At 39.4% G+C, this 16,360-nt stretch overlaps 1 protein-coding gene across 1 annotated transcript; it reads left to right on the top strand.

Moving 5' to 3' along the window:
• The first annotated feature begins 2,412 nt into the window (after window positions 1-2,412).
• Window positions 2,413-15,610, top strand: slc1a3a (solute carrier family 1 member 3a). The gene is made up of 10 exons (XM_085294589.1): window positions 2,413-2,865; window positions 3,306-3,630; window positions 4,484-4,621; window positions 9,695-9,899; window positions 10,243-10,285; window positions 11,866-12,128; window positions 12,209-12,442; window positions 12,680-12,874; window positions 13,121-13,255; window positions 13,853-15,610. The coding sequence occupies exons 2-10, from the start codon at window positions 3,447-3,449 to the stop codon at window positions 14,058-14,060; spliced, it is 1,605 nt and encodes a 534-aa protein (XP_085150715.1). The 5' UTR covers window positions 2,413-2,865; window positions 3,306-3,446; the 3' UTR covers window positions 14,061-15,610.
• The last annotated feature ends 750 nt before the right edge of the window (window positions 15,611-16,360 follow it).

The following is a 16,360-nucleotide window of genomic DNA, read 5'->3' as shown; positions in this document are numbered from 1 at the left end:
TGTGCTAGAAGGTGAACCTTTACAACAGCCGCCCCCATATTTCTACTGAGAAATATGTTCAAAGGATTAGAGATGCTCCTTTTCACAAAGCGGGGGCAGAGGAATCAGACATGCTACAGGTCTACTATAGGTTCAGGGGGTCGACCTAGAGGTCGACAATGCAGGCCAGACAGTTCAGGGGGCCGACCATGTAGCCAGCGGTGGCGGCAAAGCAGGTCCAAATGGCAACCACGTGGGATGCAGCGGCAGGCCCAGACCTGCAGACCGTTGGGCAGTTTTGCAGGTGCTGGGGGCAATGTACGGGGCTTGGCAGAGGCAGGACCAGGTGATGCAGGAGCAGGCAGCGCCCTGACCACTGGCGGAATGGCAGCCACAGGCGGTGGAACTGGTGATAGTGGCACTGCCGGTGACGACATAGGTACTGCTGATGGTAGAGTATGAGGTGGCTGAATGAATTCAGAGCCATCAGCGGACACAAGGATGTGCTGGAGCGGTTCTCCTGAACCTGAACTGGAAGATGTGAATAAACATTGGGCATGCGTGGAACTGCTCTGGGGTTGGAAGTCTGTGATTGGACCTTGGAGTGTCCATCCTAAGCGGGTTTTGACTGCTGCAGGAGATCCAAATGGTCCATGTCTAACTGGTGCAATAGGCGTAATAAGGTGGGTATGATCAGAGCCTATGAGCAGTAGTGGAGCTGCTTTGTTAGTAAAGGTTAATGGGATACCTTGAAGATGCTTGTATCTCCGTTGAAGAGAGGATACGGGGTAGGTGTGGTCTGAAAGTGCTAAGTGACTTGTAGCGAAGGCATTGTTAATTGTGTAAGTTTTCTCTGGATGTGCGATGGGAGAAATCTGGAAACTTACAGAAGAACCTTTAATAGTTTCAACTTCTTGATGGACAGTTCTGAGTGATAATTTTTCAGCTTTCCCAGTTAGGTCTGGGTCTAAATTTTGTGTTTAGGTAGCAGAAGTGCAGTAGCACTACAGTCAGCTCATTTTAAAAACAAGCGTCACTATTGGAACAGTCTGTTTTAGTGATGGGATTTCCGGCTCTTTTTAGAGAACCGGCTCTTTCGGCTCGACTCACTAAAAAGAGCCGGCTCTTTGGGCTCCAAACCGGCTCTTCAGGTTGTTTTGTTGCTTTAATTAATTTATTATTAACAATAATATAAAATTATGCATAAAAGGAATTACTAATGTAAAAAAAAGAAGTGGTTTTATTTATATATGTTTATATATAAATATATGCGGTGGCCCCTAGAGACAAAACACGTACAAACTCCAAAACACTTTTCTGGCATGAACTGAACTTCCAAAACAGAGCTACCTAGATCACTTAAATTACACAATTGAAAGCATGAAAGCATATGTGTATTGTTTGTGTATTTATACACAAGCACTCTGCGCCTGAGCATCCTGGAGCACTTCTGTTTTATTTTGTACGTGTTTTGAGTTTTTATGTGCTTCGGAGTTTTTACGTGTTTTGGAGTTTTTATGTGCTTTGTCTGTAGGGGCCACTGTAAATATACTTTTATTTATTCACTCCACATAAAATGTAATAAACAAATCATATAATACAAAAACCAACTATTCACATTTCAACTTTTAACTATTTAAATTTTCAGCTTTTTCCTTTTAAACAAATTTAAAGTGAAACAACACAAAACACTGCAAACCACAGCACAATTAAATATAAATTAAAATATGAAAACAAAAAGAAGATGCATATTCTCTGTCATATGGACCTGCATGAATAAACTTTCTGAATCCTTTATCATCCGCAACTGAAAATAGTTGTGGATGATTACTATACCTTTCTAATGTGATGTTGTTGTCCCTGGCGCTTTCTCTCTCCTTCCCTCCGGCTCTGTTCCTGTGCTACTGCCAGTGTAACTACCGCCCCTCGCCCCTCTTCCCAGCGCAAAGCACAAGTGACTCGGAAAAAAAGTGCAAGAGAGAGGGTGAGAGAAAGAAAAGAAAAAAAAACCCACGGCTCGCGTCGTTCACGTCAACGAACCGGCTCTAAGAGCCATTTCGTTCGCGACCGACACATCACTAGTCTGTTTCTTTAATGGCCCAAAGCTGAGCACCACTTGTACTATAGCCACTTGGTAAATATTTACCTTCTCTTTTTAGTTTAACAAACTTAAAACTCCACAGGTTTTTAGAAATAAAGGGCAGCCAACCGGACTTTGTACTCAATGGAAAAATGTGCAATTTAGAAAAGACAGGGGGGAAATGAGAGAAAGAGAGACTGAATAATGTGTCTATTGGAAATGTGCCAATAAGAAAATGTATGAATAGGTAATCCACTTCCAGATTTTTTTTGATGGATGGGGCACTTTTATTTCTCTCTTGACTCATTCGCTGCAGGAATCTCCAATCAGGCTGAACTTATCAAGCGTGAAAAACCATGTGAAAGAGAGGCTGACAGAGACAGAAGAAAACAAGAAGGTTCTTTCTCTTTTTCCTACTTGGAAAGCTCATTATTCCTCAAGCTTCCCTCGTCTGAAAAGCGACCCCCTCCTTTACCTAACTTCACTTTTTTTTTTTTTAGTCCCCGCCTCACCTCCCCACAAGCCCACACTATATGAGTGACTAGCTAGTTTTTCTTCTACTCCAGCACCACCTCCATTCTCTCACTGGCTCTTTCATTCCCTCAATCCCACCACTCCTCCCTCCTTTCCTTTTTCCTCCCCTCTCCTTTTTCTCCCTGTTTCTTTTCATTGTTGGTTGTTCACGCCAGCCAGCTGAAAGCCAAAGAGCTCCTCTGTCCGTCTCCCACTGATCAAGCTTTAAGACACAACTTTCCTCAGAGAAACTGAGACTTTACTCCAAAGGAAGCATTCACTTGAGTCTAAAGGTACAGAAACAACTTCTACTTTTAGTATTTTATACCAGTTTATGTGTTTGCAGATACATTTACCCATCTAACCAGAAGCTGTGTTTGTGTGTGTGGATGTGTGGGAAACTGTACACGTGTTGAGGCTAGTGTGCATAAGAGGAAGTTTGCAGCCCTTTGCATAGCAGCACATGGGCTTGTCATAAGAAAGCATGTCTCCAAGGAAGGGTTAAAATATTTTCTTGTGGGATGGTGCTGCTAAATTATTGCTGTCATCTGTCAGAAGTTGCAATGGGATATTGTAATTTTTCAGTCTCACTTAAATGTATTTGTTCATCTGCTGTAGTAGTTTCAAACTATGATAGAGTCACTAACCTCTGTTATCTGATTCAACTAACCGCATGACTGTCTAATCTTAATAGCTGGGTAACTTTTAAAATATTATCTTCCCTCTCAACCAGGCAATTCCAAAGGAGAAGGCGTGACAGAGAAGATCAACGGATCAAGTGAATCATCAGCACCTTTAAGGTGTTCCTGTCACAGCTGAGTGGAGTTCAGGTTTTCGCACATTCATAACAGATCTAAAGATTTCACTCGCAGCTATGACTCAAAGCAACGGTGAGAACCAGCAGAAGACCCGGAGTGGTCTCAAACAAATCCGAGCCGGAATCCAGTCCCGATCAGTAAAAGCCAGACAGAAGGTGGAGAACATGACAAAAGACGATGTGAAGGGATTTTTTACCAGAAATGCCTTTGTGATTCTCACTGTTGCTGCAGTTATTATTGGTAAGTGGGGGAGGATTTATTTTTTACTTCAGGCATGTTTTACATGAAGAATAAATCAGTTCATTAAAAACTGAAGATTACTGGAGTACACCACATAGCCCTCCTCTCTTCAAACTTGTAGAGTGCAGCACATTCTAAGCGTCATGCAAATAATCCATGAATTTGCAACCAACAGCTCCACGCTGTACTAAAAAAGGAGGACGAATAAACACAAACTCTCCAAATGAGAGAATACAGGGAACGTAAATTAACTTCTTAACTGGCCTTTGGCATCAAGCCAAAGGTCAGCTCAGTGCTCTAACCTCTGACTCTTACTCAGTAGGATGTAAGCCGGGCCTGCCTGCTGCCTGGACATCTGCAGCCCTGCTAGAATTACACCATGCCACAACAAACACATTTGATTGATTGTTAAACTCCGGATACTCCTCACTTCAGGCTGCAGGGTCAGCCACCTGGGCTTGTCTGCGGATTACTGATGGAGTGAACAAACAGCTCATTGAAGACACAGACTTCACTGAAACCGAAGATGAAAACAGACATTTTAACAAGAAAATCTCATTTTAAAAATCAATTAAAGCAGGAGTCGCAACCATTGCGCAACTACTGGTGTTTTGAAGAGTCTAAACGGCACATCAAGTGCTTTTCACTTTCAACACTATAGCACCACCTACTTAGATTATCTTTTTTTGAAAGTAGTCACAAGCATTATAGCCTACTAATAATTTTAACTCATATTAAGGATGTATTCATTCCTGTGTTGGAGTTAAATCTAGGACTCTACTAAGCTCATGTTGTCATGTCAACTTAAAATGGTCACATTAAGTTTCTGCTTTGCTTCTGCTTCACACTGCAGGTATAATCCTGGGATTTGCCCTTCGGCCATATAACATGTCTTACCGTGAAATTAAATTCTTCTCTTTTCCTGGAGAACTGCTGATGCGAATGCTTCAGATGCTGGTGCTGCCCCTGCTGGTTTCCAGTCTCATTACAGGTATGGGCATCAAAACATTTTTAGAGCAATGAGGACACTAAAAGATACAGATGCATCTCCATGAAAAATACATAGACTACTCGCTGTCAGAACCTTGTTTTATTCTTGTTTTAGTCACAAGTACATCAGATTAGGAGGTCAGGGAACTAACCCCCATCAACAACAACAATAAAAATAGTCAAGTTTTAAGGGTTACTTTAAATCGTGAATGATGACTTAGAAAAAATGTCTCAAATAGAAATGATTTAGTTACTCTATGAGTAACTGCGTCATAAAGTTAAATACATCTGACACACCCAAGGCCACATTTTTAATCTATTATTAAGGTAAGTAACTTGTAGTCATTGTCTATTTCTGGCTTACCTCTCAGAAACGTACACTTGTATCGAACAACAATATACCCAGCACTTTACTCCCAATATCATAAATACATAATACTACCCTTTGTCTTAGCCACACATCCACAGCAGTAATTCAGAGTGCCTACTCAGTATGTCTCCACAGCTTTCTTCAGATTTTGTAATACAGCATCTAGTGTAGAAATGGCCTTCTAATGTGTACTCTGAGTTCCTGCTATCCTGTTGTGGAAGTGCTGCAACACATCAGTTTTCACATACGAAAAAAGAGCACATGACTCTGTTTTTGTGGGATTTTATGTATGTGGATGTCTTAAAACTCGTCCGTGTTTATTTTAAGAAGCTGATAGTGTTGTTTGCTGTTTTGTGGCTTGCTGACCAAAATAACCCTCATGAGTGGCAGAGTGTGTTCACCTAGTGGTGCCTGTTTCTTTTAGGCCTCACGGTAGATGTGTTTAGAATGACCTCATAAGAGAGAGAGAGAGACTCAATCACATGCTTGATCATTGTAGTAATGCTCTAATCTTGCAACAGCATGTCCACAGCAGTCACAGTACATTTTATTTTATTTGAAGCCATTCAGAATTAGTTTATGCAGCTCGTGTAAATTTTGTCCAAATATTGCAGAACAATAACAAAACAAAAACAAATGACATAAAGTTTTCAAGTGTTTAATGCAAGTCAGACACACGCGAGTACTCGATTGTAGCAAGTGTAAGAATGAATAAAGTTATGGAACGTGTAAATTTCCAAAATACGAGTCAACAGCATTGACGAAATAGATAGGAGGGCCTAACGCCCAGTCATTGAGCACTGATTGGAGGGGATCGGAGGGGCCAGTCTCCTGAAGGGATGACATAGACAATTGTCCGATAATAACCTTCTTTGTGCTTCAGCAGGGCGTAACAACAGCATCCTCTGACATCATGTCACATGACCAACAGCATGTGGTAATCAAAAAAAAGAAAAAGGATTCTGCCTTAGTCACAAACTAATGCAAGTTATTAGACGCTATTCAGAACCAGAGACAGTCAAACACTACACTGCTGCACGTAGCCGATGCTGTAACAGCAAACATCATCGGCATGAAGAGATAAATAGTAGCACATGGAAAACAAACAGTATAACAATAATATGCAGAAATCTGATTATTGTAAGTTAAAAAACAACTATCACTTCATTCATACGTTTTAAATACAAATACTTTGTTTAAAAATAGACTTTCATGCATGTTCATAAAACCAGAGGTTTTTTTCTCATCTGTTTTTGTCTCTTGATCATTCAGGTATCTTTATTATTTTAATGGGGTAAAGTTATTGCATTACAAGTTCTTTTAGAACACAGTTAAAAGGTGTCCTACTCTAGTTGAGCTAAATGTAACATATATTTCATCAAGTATTTTCATTATGTTCTATAGGACTGATTGCTTTGCATACTATCATGACTTTGAGAATAACATATTATAGAGCACGGGAGCCTCACAGTCATGAGTTGTCTTTTGCAAACCTGTAGCCCTGTGCAATATGACTGTCACGCTCCTAAGACTGGGTAGAAAAGGATTTGGCTCTGAATTGATCTCTTCTAAAAGTGAAGTAGAACTCCAAATCAGTTTAAAGACCTCAAAGGTCTTTTAAACAAAACACAGAGGAGAAAGGACAGGCAGGAAGGAGAAGGCTTATCAGAGAAAATGTTTTTTAATCATAGAATAAGAAAGAGAGAATACAGAGAATGTTTCTTTTTTTCAAAATTATATTTCATTCAGTTTTTCTCTCTCTCTATAGCTCTCTTTTACACGTACTCCTTCACTCGCCCACTCACATAAACTAACCTCTCAATCCATATTGTCCTCAGGCATTTCATTGTGAGAGCCAACTCCACCACAGAACCTTTATACAGCCAAGAATGGGCTGGATAGGAACAAGAGACACGGGCAGTAAAAAAAAATGATGTGAAGGGATCATGAGAGGGAAGTCAGAGGAGGTTTCTGGAAGAGGAACATAAATCAAATCTTTCGAAGTGTGATTTTACAAGGAAATAAAGTCCAAGAGTACCATTGCAGGTCTCATAAGAATGTTCTGCAGCATCATTTTCCTCCTCTGTGCTGTCCTGCATGCACATAAGAATTTTAGCTACATGGAATAAGAGGCATTGAAAGGTACACGATCTCATCAGCTAAGCTGCAAGTTTAAAAACACCAATCTAAATATGAAGTGCCCCTTTCTACAAACCTACAGTCATTATGTCTATTTGCAGTTACTGCACTAAAAGTAAGTTGTTGGTATTTGTAGTTATACCCACTAAGGTGCAGAGGTATTGACTGACCATAAACTGACAGGTAAAGAATTGCTAGAACCGTGGAGTTTGTCTTTGCATTAAGGGCCGACCTCTTGGATTTGCAATGTCCTGCATTTCAACTTCCTCCCCAAGGCAGGCCTACTTTTGTATTTGATGAACATTGCCCATATGAAAAAAGAAGGTCATTGTCCTTCCTCTCCCTCAATCTTTCGTTCTTTTGAAAAGATGGAATTGGTACGGCTGTATCCGCTGTTGCCTGGACAACAGGCTGGAGATCATTGTGTGCGTCTGGGACTAACTAAGTCAACAAGTTTTCCCAGGGCTGTCAGAAAGGGAATTGGGGGAAAGCAAGAGAAGGGGGTTGATTGGGAGGGAAAGGGTGGCAATGAAAGAGGATTGAAGCAATAAGATCAGTCTCCCCTGAAAAAAAGGAAAAAAAGGGAGAGGGGTGAGGTGAGATGTGGGTTTGGAAAGAAGGGAAAGCAGGGGAGGTGTACTGGGGGACACTCTGAAATAAGGGGTCATGATGGAGGGGTGGCAGAGAAAGGAGGCGAAGAATTTGGGAGAAGAGAACGAGGAAGGGGAACGGTGAGGAGGGAAGGAAGAGGATCAAAAAGAATTGGATAAAAGCTCAAGTCTGGCCATGTTAAGACAAGAGGTACAGAGAGGGCCAAAGCAGGGGCAATAGCTACACCCACCCACCCACGGACAAACAGAGACACACACTCACAATTGTGCTCTTTGTCTGAATGCCAACTGACATAATCCATTTGCTGGCATCTCACCGTAACCTTAAACATCACAACTAAATACCAAATGACAACCTTTAACCCAGCCTTGATCTATACCCAGTATTAACCTGACCCCTATGACCAAGTCTTAGCCCTCAATATAACTTTCAAGGCTGTGTCATTAAATGAGGACAGACCAAAATGCCTTCACCTCCAATTAAAACTCAAACTGGTTCTCACACACACACTGTGGTATAGACAGTATCAAAGTGAGACATGCGAAATAAACACATACATCTCCCATCACACAAAGCTTTCTTTGCCTTCCTCAGCTCTGAATAAAGATAATGGCCATAATAGGACCTGACACTTTAAAAATACAACACCACTATCGCGCCCATTGAAGCGCCTTGTCAGTTTCTAAATCCAGCTCTCTGAATGGCTGTATTTCTTCTTGCTGCCATTATCCCTACAAAGTCTGTTTAATGCTATTAGAACTGTGGAGGACAGTTTAGCCTCCAGGCGCTGCGACTCCCTCACAAAGTCTTTCCGGCGGACGTTAAACCTCATTTATTCTGCAGCATCAATTTCTTTCTGAGAACCAGATATTTCTTTTAAAGTTTCTTTCTGAAGCTAAAAATAATTTTGTTTATTTGCTTTTATTGTAATTTTAGTGTCGGCGTATCAAGCTCTATAAAATTTATAGCCTATAAATGTAAGTGCTAATATTACATTTAAATAGCAGAGGTACCTGTCTGGTTGTCATGCCAACATAGCTGGTGGAGGTATTACACCTTTATGCTGGGTAGTACATACCATAAAACAGAAAAGAAGAAGAAGAAAATAACACAGTAACTTGCTGATTTTTATGGCAGTAACTAGCTACACACACACACACATACACAGCACACAAACCTTGAGCTGACGTTAGACTGCTTATCTGCAACCAACATCTCTACACAGTGTGTACACAGCAAACTAATGTTCGCGAGGACATGTAGAACTTTTTAGCAATAAAGAGAGTTCACGGAACGACGCCAGCTCTAGTTTTTAATTCAACTGCCAATTCATTTTTGCAGAGTTTATCCCCCAAATTGTAATTTGCAACTTGGAAAGTATGTGCAGTTTTGCGTATTACAATTTTCCCCTCTGTGTGCTTTAGGTGTTGTTTTTCCATCAGGAAAGGTCAGTCAGATTGTGTTTCTTGCCACTTTTTGTTGTCACAGATAGTAATTCAGATAATCCAGGTGGAGACATTTGATCTATAATTACAGCCTCATTTCCCAAGCTAACCGTATGCTCACAGGGATAGACTTTAGTGATGCATCAATAAAAATCCCTGGGCAGGATTACTGCATTATTCTTTTAATAGAAACCATCATAAAAACAGGAACATGCTCTATCTTTACAAACTTCACTGTAGTATTATTGCACCCTATTTAAAAAATAACCACATTCTTTTTATTCTACTATATACATAAAGAAATAATGAAATATTACAGTCACGAACTCTGCGGTGACTAATTTACATCATGCCCAACACAACCTTTATGGCACCGTTTCTTCATTAGTATATAGGAGTTATTACAGCATGAGTCACTCCATGCTTCTTCCAAAAGTACAGCTGTCAGTGAATGTGTTTATTTATTTTTAAAACTCTGCTCATATGTTTATGATTTGTCATTTTGCAGGTATTGCTGCTCTGGACAGCCGTGCTTCTGGTAAAATGGGAATAAGAGCAGTTGTCTATTACACCACTACAACCATCATCGCTGTTTTCATCGGTATTGTCATGGTGCTCATTATTCACCCTGGAAAAGGATCAAAGGATGAGTTCTCCAAGCAGCAGCAGATAGAGCAGGTCAGCGCTGCTGATGCCTTTCTGGATCTTATCAGGTATACCTTTATGCATTCTGACCAAACAAGCGTTCTCACAAGATCACTCCAGTACAATGACCGAATCAGCAAAAATGAGGATTCATAGTCCCTTACTAATTGCCCTTTTGATATAGGTCACTGAGATGGAGGTGTTCAACCTGGGAGAAGGATTTTTAAGTTGTTTTATCTTTTAATGCTGCAAAATGCACTGCAAAATCACACAGTGGTCTTAATATTCTATACAATTCCTTTTTGATTGTTTGATTGTTTTTTTTGTTTTTTTTTTTTATCAATATGCATTTGTAGTTTGTAATTTATTCATTCTAATTTTTAAATGTACTGATTTTGTTGTGTTTTGCAGGAACATGTTTCCACCTAACCTCGTGGAGGCTTGCACCAAACAGGTAATTTTTCCTCCACACATTTCCCGTTTTCTTCTACACTTACAGAAAATTGATTATCTCACAAAGATGTCTCACATCTGTACCTGAGTGCACAGTTAGCATTGTTTACAAACTCACAGTTAGTAATCCTTTTCATATTGCCATTGTCATTTCTGACCTATGCTGCCAAAATAAACAGTGGAGTTAAATTCCACGATTAACTCCTTTGGTAGCATCCTTATAAAAACACATTAGACATGCTTTATTTATCTCAGTCTTTGGTAAGGTGTGCATTGCAAAACGTTATTAAAATAGACAAAAAGTATTTTGGGACAGTGATGGCACATCCAGCAAGCCATTCAAACACATCTCCACACAACACATGTTATCCTATTGTGACTTTTGCTTCCTCATTTGAACACAATTTAGGTACGCTGAGATGTGTTTGTGGGTTGTTATATTTTGTGAACATTTGTGAAGGTTGCTTTTTTTTTTCTAGAGTTGATTCCACTCGCTATTTTAGTGAGGTCTGCAAAGATCTTGTCTTGCAGAACCTACACAGAGGACCTGAGGTCAGTCTGCTGGTCTGACCTTGGGACCTCTGGTCTGGCATCTCCGGCATCTCCGCCATCTGATCTTATATTTGCTCTGGCATCTTCTATCTGGGCGGTCTGAAGGATCAGACAGATGTGTTCCCTTATAGGTCATTCCATCTCAAATAAGCAAATTGTTAGAACATTTCTATTCTACCCTCTTTTATTTGCATAAAAATGTTATTGTCCAAAGTTCGAATATAATGAGTTCTGTGACATTTTATTGTCATAAATCAAACACTTTAGAAAAGATATTTTTTGAAAATGGTCAGTCAAGCCACTTCAGGCCATTTTCTTTGCACATTGAATCTGAGGAAATGTTTGAGTTAAAGATAAAAGCCTGAAATTTTCACTTGTCTTTCTTATCATCAAAATGAATCCAGCTCTATAATTTGGGTAGATGCATCAGAAAATGTCTGATAACCAGAAGCTTGAAAAAATTCAAGCCTGTTAAGTCTAATATTTGTGCATGTGCTAATAAAAAAACACTGTAAAAGACCATTAGTGACATTTCTGAATCTTGAAAAGTATTTGATATATAAAACGAAACTTTCACAGCAATAATTGTATATGTCGAGAACAAGTCCCATGTTGATTTGAGCTGGCCTGACCCTTCATCTGTCTTGACTGACCCCACTCATCTTAAAGGAAAAGTAAACCTAAGAAAGAATGTTAAAGACTATTGGTGTTAGGGTACATCAGAACTGGATGGCTTGCATTTGCTGTTGTTTCTCTACATTTTATCTAGAACAAATTTATCCAGATTTATTAAGATGCCAGGATCATCTGGCATCTTATTCCAGTGAAAACTTGCTGACGTCACACAGACACAGAATTCTTATCCAAATACTCATTTTTAAGTTGTATATTACACATCAGTTTCATAGTAATCTTTAACGCTATCTTTAAGCTAAGCCACTTTTTTCTTTTTAATTATTTTTAATTACTTTGCCCAGATATTTAGAAACTACTGTTTGAGAGCTGTCTTCTTTCTTTGCTAAATTCCAGTTCAAGACACAATACGCCAAGCGAGTAGTCCATGTGACGATGACTATAAACGACACGTTAGTCGCACCCAATAGCAGCCAACAAATAGAGGAGATGATCCCTGTGCCAGGATCGGTAAATGGAATCAATGCACTCGGGCTGGTGGTGTTCTCCATATGCTTTGGTCTCATCATCGGGAACATGAGAGAACAGGGACAACCACTAAGGGACTTCTTTGACTGCCTGAACGAGGCCATCATGAGGCTGGTTGCCATAATAATGTGGTAAGTACCACAAAGGATGGTTATTGGATGGATGAATGACGTGTTTAGCTTACAAATTCATAACAGCCATCTTTCTTCAGGTATGCCCCCATTGGTATCTTGTTCCTGATTGCTGGTAAGATTGTGGAGATGGATGACATTTCGGCTATGGGTGGCCAGCTGGGAATGTATACAGTGACAGTCATTTGCGGGCTGCTCATCCACGCCATTTTTGTCCTGCCCACTCTCTACTTCGTCATCACCAGGAAGAACCCCTTTGTCTTCATTAGTGGCCTGTTGCAGGCGCTCATCACTGCTCTAGGAACATCATCCAGGTAAAGAAGCATCATCCAAAAGCCTTTTAATATTATTCACTTTTGTGTTGTTTTAGTGATCTGGAAAGAGATTTTACACGTGTGACACTAATGTCTGTGCTGTTCCCAAATGAGTTGAAAACAAACTGCAATAACTTTTATTAACATGTCAATCAGCAAAATAAATTGTGTCAGATTAATAATATTAATAAATTAATTATTACACCACCGTCTCTTGCTCTTTCTGTCGTCTTGCAGCTCTGCCACATTGCCTATCACCTTCAAATGCCTGGAGGAAAACAACAAGGTGGACAAACGCGTGACCCGCTTTGTGCTCCCCGTTGGTGCCACCATAAACATGGACGGCACTGCTCTGTATGAAGCCCTGGCAGCTATTTTTATCGCTCAGGTCAATGACTATCAACTTAACTTTGGACAGATTCTCACCATCAGGTATGTGCTGTACACTGCACTCTTTTATCAGATTTGTTTTGTCACAATTTCCCTTAGATTTTGTGTGCATTTACGCATGGTGTTTCTTTGCCACCAATTAGTTGGAGAGGAATAAATAAGTAGTATTGTAGCCAAGGGAATACATTTAAGTCACCCTCTTCAGTGTTATTACCATAGAATGACTTAATATGGGGACAGAAATTGAATTTCCAGGTAATTCGCTCCATCTGCCTTTATTTGTTTTAGTATCACAGCTACTGCAGCCAGTATTGGAGCAGCTGGAATCCCTCAGGCAGGACTGGTCACCATGGTGATAGTGCTAACATCTGTAGGCCTTCCCACAGATGACATCACACTGATCATTGCCGTTGATTGGTTCCTGTAAGTATTGGCTTTATATTGCTACAAAAAAAACACACACACACACAAAAAAAGCTAATGTTCTTCTGTGCAGTCAGTAAAAAAGGGAGACTAAGCCAGGCTTTTTCACAATTTAGCTGTGAAACTGCATCACTCACTGTACAAACTGGAAATAGTTTGGTATGAGGGAGGAACGGGGAGGATTTAATTTTGAGAAAATAAAATGTAGTGCTGCTGTGTGGTATGAATTCAATCAATTTGGACCTAGTAGAAATATCTGTTGTGCCTTGCACTCTTGATTAGAAGATAAGAGGACAGCTTCCAGAGACACTCCTTTCACATTCCACGATACGTAATCCATCTGGATTTGATTCAATCCACAACTATCTCCTGCGCTAGCCCCTTCTTCCTCCCATCTACTGGCTGTGTACATTCAGTCTGAGGATAGCCTGAAACAGTTCTAAAATCACGCTTACAATTTTCTAATTAAATTTATTTTTATGAACACATGTCGGTGTGCTTTTTTTTGTTAAGTTTAGCATCTTTTGTCCTGTCTTGCTTTGGTTTGTTCTCTTTTGTTTCATGTCTAACCTCCTGTTGTCACCTGTCTTTCATTAGGGACCGGTTGCGCACCATTACTAATGTCCTTGGGGACTCCATTGGTGCAGGCATAGTGGAACATCTGTCTCGCCATGAGTTGCAGAATACTGACCCCGAGGTGGGCAACTCAGTGGTGGAGGAGTCAGAGAAGAAGCCATACCAGCTCATCAACCAGGAGAATGAGTACGAAAATGAGCATCCTGTCAGCAATGAGACCAAGATGTAAAGACAGGGTTAAATTTGCTGCACTGCTTTGAACCACATTTTCAACTCTCAAAGTCCTTTTGACTTCTAAAGTTTTCATCTGATGAGATCGTATGATTAAAGTGATTTACAGCTAGAATCTATTTCAGCCAAGTGAGTTTCACTAATGTGTGAGGCTTCTCTCACATCCCACACACTTGAAGTGATTAGTAGCTTTGTGCTATTCCTAACAGTACTATATGTTATGCCAGAGGGTGGCAGCTGTTTACTATTAAGAATGAAAACAGAGCCCAGTGGTCCATGGCGTGCATGTTATCCAACTTCTCCCAGAACTGTGATGACTAACCTTACCCACTAGAGGCCAGTATTGCTGTATCGGGAAAGCAGCCCACTTGCACACATTTTCTGGCTTTAATTGTTTTTCATTGGTTATGTTTATGAGAAATGTTGTTAAGTGGTAGTAAAAATCTATCAGGAGACTTCATGCACATGGACTAAATGGCCAACATTTTTCAGCCTATATGGAGGAAAAAGTGCTACTACAACTTCTGTACAGTCATTTGTGACTTTATTTTTTATGATCATTGTACAGATATCAGCTGAATGAATGATATATTTACAAAAAGTCTTTTATCCCTTAACTATCCAAAGCAGTATGTGCTGTCAGGCAAACAAAGCTCTCTCTCTTTCTCTCTATAACTATCACCTCAATCACTATAATCATAAATAGTGACATACCAAAACTACTAACTCATGTTTTCTCTCTTTAAATCTGCTCAGCTGCAGATTCGAACTTTAAGTCCTTTAAGATTTTTTTTAAACCAAAAAAGGAGTCTGTAATCCAAATTTCTCTATAGCTTAACAGCAACCAACAAAACATGGTGCTGTTTCAATATAAAGACAGTAATAATGTGGTGACTGTAAGGTGGCGCCTTCAGACTGAAAAATAATTGCCTGGAAAAAAAGAGTTAAATGATAGGTTGGATGTTAAATTTTCATATTTTTCTAGAAACATTATGGTGGATTTTTCTGAATTCAGTTTGGCATAGAAAGTACAATTTTATGTGTACACTTCTTTGATTTAGATAGAGATCTAACAGATTTTACATCAGAGCCTTTTAGTTTAATGCTTAGCTTTACATTTGAACTAATTCAATATAAAGGACATATAGAATGCATAGCAGATTCTTTGTATAGAAGATCCATCTGAATATAATGTAATTGTATAGGGAAATGTAGATAAATGTGTATATTAATTGTAGCTTAAAATGGCAAAAGGTTACTTGAGGATTGTAAATGTAAAGACGCTCTTACCAAACTAACATTTCCTCTAGTTCCTCTTTACAAATGCAAACGGTGCCGGATTAAAGGACCAAATGTTCCTCTTTACACACTTGAGGAAAATGAATAGATCGTTTGTTTACAGTTCCTGGTGTCTCTCTTGATATGATTTTCTCATTAATTCACAGGTACGCATACACACACATGAACAGGAAATAATGAGAGTTGTAGTTTTATCTTGCATGATTATTTTGTTTTTGTTTTGCTTTTTTGAATAAAAAAAAAAAAATCTTTGGTTGTGTGTTTATTGTTTGATCATGATTATCAGAAATGTGAAATAATCAGTGAATTCTTAGCTTTTGGAAATCGCATATAAATTGAATAAATCTTTGAAATCCACTTTTAGCAGTTGTGAACATACTGTCAGGAATGCATTCATTCAAGGTTATAGGAGGAAGAAAGCAGACCTTGATTCAGTTCTTTATACATTACATAAATTAAAATAAAACATTTAATCCTGGGCAGGTCTTAAAATAAGGCAAATAAAAGTTCAGATGAATTACTAAACATGGCATATCAGATAGTGTCATTATTTATGTAAGAAAAAGATTTGGTCAAAAGGCAGAAATGGAGTATAAAAAAGGAATTATTAGGGTAAGTAGCAGCAAGGAGCTGCTAATCGAATGAACTTGAATAATCTGTCATCAGCAAGTGTGAGGACCCCTATAACAGCAGGTTTTGGCAGTTTGCTGGTCTGAAGCATTCAGGTGTGTTTACACAGTGCCCAAGAAGAAAGCCATCAGCAATGATCTTCGAGTAGAAATTGCAGCTGCCCATCACTCTAGGAAGAGTCTTAAGGTCATTTTCCAAAAATGTCCCTTCTTCTACAGTAAAAAAGATTATTCACAAGTGAAAAAGACAGGTGTAAATGTTCAAAAGAGTGGACATCCAACCAAATTCACATCACGTGGGACTGTACAGTGCTCAGTGAAACGGCAACAAAACAAAAACAACAACAACAACAAACGTACATTTCAGACT

This window comes from Mchenga conophoros, linkage group LG12 (genome assembly GCF_057382185.1).
Source record: "Mchenga conophoros isolate Kocher_MC1m ecotype Shallow Benthic linkage group LG12, M_conophoros_male_GT1.1, whole genome shotgun sequence".
In the NCBI taxonomy this organism is placed as follows: Eukaryota; Metazoa; Chordata; class Actinopteri; order Cichliformes; family Cichlidae; genus Mchenga; species Mchenga conophoros.
Note: the sequence above shows the minus strand (reverse complement) of the source record. Positions and strands in the feature narration are given on the sequence as shown.